Below are 8,912 nucleotides of genomic sequence, written 5' to 3' on the forward strand. Positions count from 1 at the left end.
CCCTGGCTGGCCGGCCCCGCCCGGCGGCTGAGCGTGCGGGAGCGGCTGAGGATGCGGGAGCGGCCCCGCAGCGACACCCCGGGGCACGGGGAGGGGTTCCCGGTGGAGCTGCAGGCCTCTTTGTCATCATGAGAATATGGCATGATTGGGACATCAGCGATTGCAATTCTAATTCTGTTTTTAAACAATAAAAATAAAGATTGAAAAATAAAAATGCACACACGGTTGTTGTGCGTTAATTTGATGTCATTTCCCAATGGGAGCAAATTGTTCCTATCGATGTGGCAGGTGGAAAATGCACGTTGAGTAGGAGATGTGGCTCCTAGGAAGAGAAAGTTCGTTGCTTTGCCTCCTCCTGTGTTTTTGTCGAGTTACCACTCAAGGCACAGTTTTTGAACAGCAAAGACCCGTGTGGCCAAGTTCTAGTGTTGCACTTGAATTTAGGGGGTTTTAGGTAATGTTTTGTCTCTGTAACCAGTACAAAGTTTAAATGGGACTGTTGGAAGCAGAAACTTGACAGTTCTGCTACAATTGAGGATTCCTCTCCCTTAATCAGCCTCTTAGCTGAAAATCCAAAGTGCTTTCCTGCGCTGGGATTCAGCACTGGGAAGTCTCCGACAAGGAGGTGGGTTGGTAGCTACTGTGAGTACCTACTGCAGTACTACAGCAACCATCACAGCTAAGCCCTGTCTCAGCCACTTCTCATTTATTTTAATTGAAGTTTTTTCATCGCCCTCTCCTGCATTTGAGTTCACTGTGGGCTCGTGGCTCCACGTGAGTTCCCAGTCTCATGTTTTTCCTGCTTGTGCTCAAATTCCAAGCTTCAGAATGCTTAATGATACTGCACTTTGCACCAAGGTGGATTAAACTCACTTCACAGGTATTTACTAAATTTGCTTTTAATCTGTTTGATATTAACTTGCCTCTGCTTGACCCTGGGGTAAATAAACCTTTTTGCAGTGTTTTTAATGAGTAACAATACGTGATCTTATAGGGTTAATGTTCAATTTAATGGTTCCAAGTAATATAATCTGTGATGTAGTATTTCCTGAACTATTTTAATTTCATATCATATTTCTATTCTGGAGCAGCTTTTTAACTGAGCTAATAATTAGAATAATTTCTCCTCTCATCATCATTTATTTTTAGCCTGGAGTGTTCATTGTTGAGGTATTTAACACAGGAAGTATTTTACTTGTTACTATACAATTGAAGAAATAGTAGATAATTAGCCGTCCAAGCCTGATACTTAAATACAGGTTCAGAACATGATTTTAAACATTAAAATATTTAATTCCTGTGCTTGTCTGAATTAATTTTGAAATACATGCTTTTGGAGTTACCTGGCTTACAGCCACCCTTTGTCATTCCCTGTTGTGAACACTCACATGATGGTGGAATGGCTTCACCTGAAGAACGAAGGTTGCAGGTGGAGGTTAAAGCAGCAGAATCACAATGGCCAACTTCCTTTTGAAAAGCTCTCATTCTTGAGGCTGAATTTCAGGATTGTGTAACAAAAATCAGTATTTTGTGAACAAACAAGGCAGGGTATTGTTTGCCGAGTGTAGAAACAGTACAGAAAGTTTAAATGCAGCACAACTGCAGTAAGAGTCCAGAGGTTGACAGAGATATCTTGACTTTGTTCTTCTGTAATGATGTATGTGCATCACCAGCATGAATATGGGTTATAAACACAGCTAAGTCCTAATTATCCATACTTGTATGGGCTGGAATGTCTTTGCTAATTGAAAAAAACAGGATAATAGGAGGACTGGCTTAAGGACAAGGAACAAGCTCAGAAAGGCATGTGTAATATAAAATGGCAACAATTTTTTTGTAAGTGAATGAGATGTCTCTTACAGAAACATAGTTCCTGATTGGTGTGCAGACTTAGCTGAATGGTATCTTGTAAGAGTTGTTTGATAATAAACTCACTGGAAAGACACAGGGTTTACAAGGCACTCACTGGAAAGTCAAAATCTCTTGTTTGAGAGTATTTTATTTCTGAATACTTGTTGATGTGACAAAACTATGCATAAGTGTAACCTTAACATAGACCACGTGTTCAAAAGTATTGAAAGAAAGTTGTACTGTTTCAGATACTGTAAAATTGCCTAATGTGAATTTCTGCCCAATGGATATTGAAAATTATGTAAATTTTTTATTATTTTTTTTGTTCCTACTGAACAACTTCAGTTGAAAGAGATTTATGGATGAGGACATTAAGACTTTTATATCAAATGAAAAGCACAGAACAGCAAAACTGTTGCTTTATAATACCACTGATGGTAGGTTTGGATAAACCCTGTGTCAGAGCAATAACAAGAAATGACTTCCAGAGTGTATCATGATCCCCTGCCTCTCCATTTGCTCAAAGGAGCTCAGAGAATAGCAGGAGCACATGGGAGCCTTGCCAGGCACTCACAGCACAGGCATGAATTATCATTGTTAACCAGATCCCCTTGCAAATACTTCTGCTTCTACGAAGTTCCATGGAAGGCACAGCTGGTGGAGGGAAATTGGTGTTGACAGCTGCAAAAGAAAGTACAGTTGAAGTCTGTATGATCTTCTCTAGAAGACAACTTTTGGCATCGTGCTGCTGTTACAGGATATGTTTCTTAATAGACTGTTTTGGTGGGCTATATAGATGATGCTAATTTTGAAATTCTTCCCCTGGCTAGACTTCATGCTATGGCTCCAAGATTTATGGACTTGCCAGCTCAAGCTGCAAGATGTACCCTGGCAGGTATGAAATAAACAATATGCTGCTTCAAACTGGATAGGGGTAAAATAAGTGGGGTTAGATAACAATTGCATCTGTATTATCTTGAAATATGAGGAAGGGTGAAGATGACAAGTCACGGTGCTTTTAGCAGTTCATGAGTGTTGGAGGGCCTAAGTTCCTACACAGAACATGGACCTGAAAAAATTATCAGATGGGTTCTGATTAGAGTCATGGATTACTGCTGCATAAAACATATCTTTCTGGAAGGCAAATTCTGCCAATCTGTTACTATAAAGCTCTGGTTATAACTCACATTTTAGAAATAAATGTGGTAGGGTAAAGAATAAATGTTTCAGGAGGAAGAAGCTCATAGTAGCAGATACATTGGCTGAGAGATGGTTAGTGTTCAAAACCATAGAATATATTTATGACACTCAAAGACTCAGACTTTCATACTAAGGAAGTATTAAAGCTGAAATTAGGCATCTTTGTGTAATAGACTAGTTGTACATGATCTTTGTGAGATTGCTATTAAATCCAAATACTTCAGAAGTTCAGAATCTAAATAACTGGGTTTGGAATCTTGTTACTGGCATGAAGAGTGGGGGTGAGTTACTTGGTGTATCTGCTGCTTCATCTATTGTTTTAAACAGTGTTATTGTACTTCTGTACATATTGTTGAGACTTGGACTGTCCTCAGAGCCTCTCCATACTGTGTGACTTTAGGTGTACAGCCACCACTTGGAGCCTGCACCTCAAAAGCTATTACCTTTATGAAACAACTGGTAAGTGGCAAAGTGTTCACAGTAACGGGAAGGGATAAAGAGAGTTCCACATCTGTCTGGATCTGGTAGATTCCTCAGTTACTCCAGTAATAAATATGTCGAGTTGGTAACTAAACAAATGCTAACTTTTAGATTGAACAGGAATTTTCTGTATTCCAGCCTTTAACTGCGATCTTGCTGTTTAACTATAGTTAATGTCAATAATAAACATTTTTATTATTGTATTGTCAGTTTTTACGGTTAAACACAAGCTGCCCTGTAGGTGGCATTATAGGCAAAAAGTGAAAGATAAAAATTGCTGGGTTTGTCTTAAATGAATGTTATTTGAATATTTGATAGTACAGAGTTATAAACTTGCTGTGACTGAAACTTTTTCTATGTTTATTGTTTAACATCTCACTTTTCTGAGGTGTTTTTTTTCCCCTTTAACTACTTTTTTTATGCTAATAGTTTATGCACAGCAAATTAAGCAAGAATTATCTTGGTTTATATTTCTCTTCCTCAAGTGAAGACATCCAGTTGCCTCTAAAATTCAAAAAGCTTTTCTGTAACAGCTCTGCATGTGCTTGTAGGAAAGTGGTACACTTCATTTTCTTACTATTTCTATTAGAAACCTCACTTGAGCAGTGGAAGTTGATTGAATTGGCTGTAGATTAAACCCTGTCTGGGAAAGTCCAGTGGTCTCCATTATTACTTCAGAACTTGAAAGAAATACTGTTGAATGAATAAGTCACATTAACAGTGAGAAGGACTAATGGAAATGTTAATTCATTAACAGTGCAGAACCTCTGGAAAAAGGCCACTCTGGATGTGGCTAACAAGCTGGTAGTGGAAGGTTTGGTCAAATCCTACAGTGCTGAAAACTTAAATGCAGAACATGAAGGTACCTGCTTTCTCTTCATTACTTCAGATTACTTATTTTGAAGAACTGTTGGGCACATGGGGTGCCTAAGTGACTTTTCCTTCCAAAAGAGTGTTCCACACATCACCTCTTGAACTAGGGAAACCATGTCCAGGGGTATTTTGCTGATTCACTTGCTTTGTTTTTTGTAGACGATGGAGGTGAGACCAAATGCTGCTGCATAGAATTTAAAATGCAGGTAAGATTCAGTCCAAGCAATATTTGCTTTGTTATGTTTCCAGAATTGGAAAGAAATCCCCTGTGGGAAGCAGATGTGAGCAGGGAGATAATAGCTAACCAGAGTATTGAGATAAATTAATATCCTCACACTTTTCCTTAGTTTGTTTTATACATGATAGTAGAGTACCCTGAAACAGAGGGTGGATCATGTATAGATCACACAGACTTCATTTGTCTGTGTTTGGCCACACATACTACTTTGTTTTTTTCCCTAGAGTATGAACATTACTTTTGCCTGTTGTGTAGAGATAATTATGGTCTTTTGCATAAACTATGACACAGGAGATAGCTGGGGTTGTTTTCAGTAGCACAGCTGTGTTTTGCTGTGGATACAACTTGGCAGCCACCACCTAAGAACATTTTCACTGTGTGTTTCAGGTAGCAGAGATTAATGTTAATATGTGTCACAATTTCAGTCCTGGAACTAGGGCTGAGAACCCAAGTTCAGTTGAATACTGAATTTGGAACAGTGTTTGCCAGTTACAAGGTATTTTTTTTCCTTTTGTAAAGTCTCTTAGAAACATGGCAGAGTCCTGCAGTTTTTGAAAGCTTTCTGGTTTTAAGCTTTCTCAATTTTTATCTTAACTTAGGCTGTTTATGGAAAATGAGAAATTTTGGTTACTAGAAGTAACTTAAAGAATTCCAGAAAAAGGCAGCAGCCTTTTTCAAAGTCAGGGTCTTTGTCAGAGGAATGAGAAAGGTTTTGAATTTTAAAGACAGAAAGTCCTTTCAAGGGTGGTTTGAACATCCCCTTCTCCCCTCAGCCAGAGGCAGCAAGGTCAAAAGCAGAATGGTATTTTGGAGGTAGGAAAAGAGCATTTCCAGCCAGAGGCAGCAAGGTCAAAAGCAGAAATATGCACAATGGTATTTTGGAGGTAGGAAAAGAGCATTTCTGTTCAAGGTCATTTAGACCTCTACTGCTGGAGAGTAAACATACTTACCAGGAGTGTAGTGGCAGAAAGGCAGTAAAACTATGCTGTTCCTGGATGCAGTTGATTTCTCTGTCCCACTGTAGGCTGTTGATTCTCCTTTCCCCTTCCTTCTCTCTCTCTCTCTCTCTTTGATCTTCCAGTTCTAATTTAATCTCAGTCCTAATCTGAGTATTTCATCAATTTGGTTTGAGGAGGCTGCTTCTTCAGAAATAAAATAAATGAATAAAGGAGGTGGTGGGGAATGGGCAGGGGGAAGTCAGCTACAGTTCTGCTGGCTTTTTCCCCCTCCAGAAGATTTTACAGGAGAAAGGAATTGAGTAGCCATTGAACTACTGTGGGACTTAGCTGAGTTTGTATTTTTAGGACCTATTTTTTAAAAAAATATTGTATCTTTCTAATTCTTTCTGCTTATTCCACAGCTTAAGAAGCATGAACACATCCTTCTCTTCTTTTTGAACAAGTTTGGAAATCCAGATGGAGTCACTGAAATGAGAAACTGTTGGACCACCAAGTCCCTGATGTGGTGAGTCTATTCTGCAAGCTTGAATTTGAAAGCATTATAGCCATAAAGCTTACTTCCATTTTGGTACCATTAATTTTACATTAAAAACTGTATCTTATCTTGACTAATCTTTCAACTCAGTTTCCAGTCCAAGGTTAAACTGAAACTTGTTCTTCATAAACTTGGTTTCAGTATCATGAGAAGACAAATCTTGTCTTGAAATGCATATGGGTAGTTCTCTCTAAATTCAGTAAACACTGAAATGCACTTCAAATTCTTTATTTTCTCTTAGGCTTGGTAAATAATACCCTTACCATTATCACAGGCATCTGTGGATATTGTTTGAAGTAAATTGCATTAGAGCTGCTTTGTCTATAACACCTTGTCAGGATTTCCACCCCCTTAAGAATTTTTTTCACATAACAATAGAAAAGACCCTTTCTGGGACATTTTAAAAATACTGAATCAAATTAACAGATGCTCAGCATTTCCTCTAAAATGTAGTTGATACCTAATAGCCATCTCTGACTAATCCAAGGAATACCACATTATTGCCCATAGTGCACAATAGACATTGGCTTATGGAAACTGCAGGGCCAGGTTTGTCCCCTGGCAGAATTTATTTTGAGTTTGGGCTTTGAGCAAATTGGAAGGATCTTGAGATTACACTTGTTGTGCAAGTGAAATGTTTTTGTTTGACTTTATGTTTTACTATGCTTAGATTGCCTCAGATTTTTTTTTTTTCCTTCCTCTTAGGTTTTGTTGCATCAGGTGGCAGATCTGGGAAGCAAAGCTTAAAGACAGCAGAGAACACATCAGGTGTTCCCCTTCATCCGCCTGTGAAGTAAAGGCTTAACTCAAGTCCCTTACACAACCAAAGGAAAGGGGATACGGTCTCTATGACTCACTAGTTTAAGAAAAATTATGGTCACCTTAATCAGAAAGATGCAGCCACCTTATTTTGAGTGGTATTAGTCTGTGCAACTTGATCAGTTGTTGGTTCATGTAAAACACTTGTAACAGTAAGAATCAGGCTGTTCCTGAAAGCTGCAAAGTGGGAAATCCCTTTCCCTTTCACAGAACTATAAAAGAGGGGGGGGCACTGCTGGAAGTTCTTCACTGTGTCTCACCTTGGCGCTGCAGGACTGTCATGGAAAGGCCACAGCAAGGGAATGGAATGCTGCCCAAGGAAACTTCTCGGGATTGAACACCTTCACCCTCCTTTTGGTGGGTGAATACTTCTTCTGGATATCCCTGAGTGAGGCCTCGCCCCTTTGGGGTGGGCAGCTCTATTATCTGGATACCTCTGAGTGGCAGGGTTTTCCCATGTGTGAGTGAGGATGTGATGGTGTCGATGCATTATAGGTTCTATGGAGGGGGTGGGCTGGGGTGCTGAGGGGATTTGTGGGGGGGGAGAGGTATTGGGGGACACTAGAGTGACATTAGGGTGCTTGAGAGGCATGAGGAGTGGGGGACAGGAGAGATGTAATGGGGCTTGGGGGTGTTTTGGGGTGGTGTTGTTCCTGTTTTATGGTCATTCCCAAGACTCAAAGAGACTATGTTTAGGAAGGAGACATTGTTATTTACTGCAGGTTTGTACAAAGCTGGGTGCTTGGTGCCTTCCCTCAAGTCAAGCCCACCAAAAGAGATTGTTCATTACATGTTTATACGCAAAACTATGGAGTTAGTAAGTTTCCAAGTCCATCCTCCTTGTAGTGATTTGTTACTTATTAACATATAGTTAGAATATGGTTACATCACTGTTTCTGCTGTCATGCATGCTCAGGGAAAGGATCTTTACCTGGGCAGGGGTCTTTTTGACGTGGGGGTGTGGTTCTTAATATTATAAGGACATTATAATGAGCTAAGTTCACCTAAAGGATACATTATCACAACTTCTACAGCTTCAACTGCCCCAGACTGGTTTAGCCATAAGACTTCTTGATTTTGGTTATTCTTTATCACCTTGAAATAAGACCTCAAGTCTCCTCTGCCAAGTTGGTGATTTACAGAAGACACTTTCTAAGCCTCTTGATTAATTGCCTTCTTTAAGGACGTCCCTGCTCAACGCTGGCTGTGGAACTAACATATATACAGAGTACATCTTACACAACATAACCACATCACTCCAAACTTCTGAGTTATTTTCCAACAGTACCAGGGGACTGTGGAGAGCTCCGGGGAGCTCTGGGGGACCCTGGGGTGTCATTAGAGCGCTTGGGGGGGCACTGGGGGAGCTGGCTCAAACAAACCTTACTGGCACGAGTGGAGCTGTGGGTATGAGCAGTCTCCTGGCATCACACAGGTGGGTGTCTGTGCCTGGCAGTGTATGTCCCATGGGTGGGTGTATCTGCTGGGGGTCTGTGTCCCATGGGTGGGTATTTGTGTCTGCTGGGGGACATGTCCCATGAGTGGACATGTCCAGGACGAGCACACATCTCCAGGGATGGAGACTGCCCAGCCTGCCTGCTCCTGTGCTAGGTCTGACCCCCTGTCTTCAAGGCCAGCCCATCTCCCTGTCCCAGGCTGGCCAGGAATCCTGCAGCTACCCACGACCTCTCAGATGACAAGGACTACCTGCCTGCTGAGATGGGCTCCCTGGTCTTGAGGGACATGGGGGTGAAATAGAAGGTAGGAGGCTTTGAATGAAATTCTTCCCTGTCTGCCCGGAGAAGGTGTGGGGCAGCAGGGTCCAGGAAAGGGATGAGCCTTTCGGTCTCCTCCCCGCCTGGGCAAACCCTCGGCAGTTCCCCAGCGCTCCGTCACCTCCCACGGGCTGTTCCCACCCCATCGGTGCTGGGACCCAGGCGGCTCCGCTGCCGCCCCC

General features: G+C 41.3%; 1 protein-coding gene across 1 annotated transcript in view; it reads left to right on the forward strand.

Annotated features, from left to right (window-relative positions):
- Positions 1-3,319: 3,319 nt before the first annotated feature.
- Positions 3,320-8,912, forward strand: part of ZFAND2B (zinc finger, AN1-type domain 2B) — a 12,241-nt gene continuing 6,648 nt past the window's right edge. Inside the window, exon 1 of the mRNA XM_009996267.1 lies at positions 3,320-3,332. Coding sequence (XP_009994569.1) covers positions 3,320-3,332 — 13 coding nt within the window. The remainder of the gene's footprint in view (positions 3,333-8,912) is intronic.

The sequence above is a fragment of the Chaetura pelagica genome, unplaced genomic scaffold, assembly GCF_000747805.2.
Source record: "Chaetura pelagica isolate M959 unplaced genomic scaffold, ChaPel_1.0 scaffold3, whole genome shotgun sequence".
Taxonomy (NCBI): Eukaryota; Metazoa; Chordata; class Aves; order Apodiformes; family Apodidae; genus Chaetura; species Chaetura pelagica.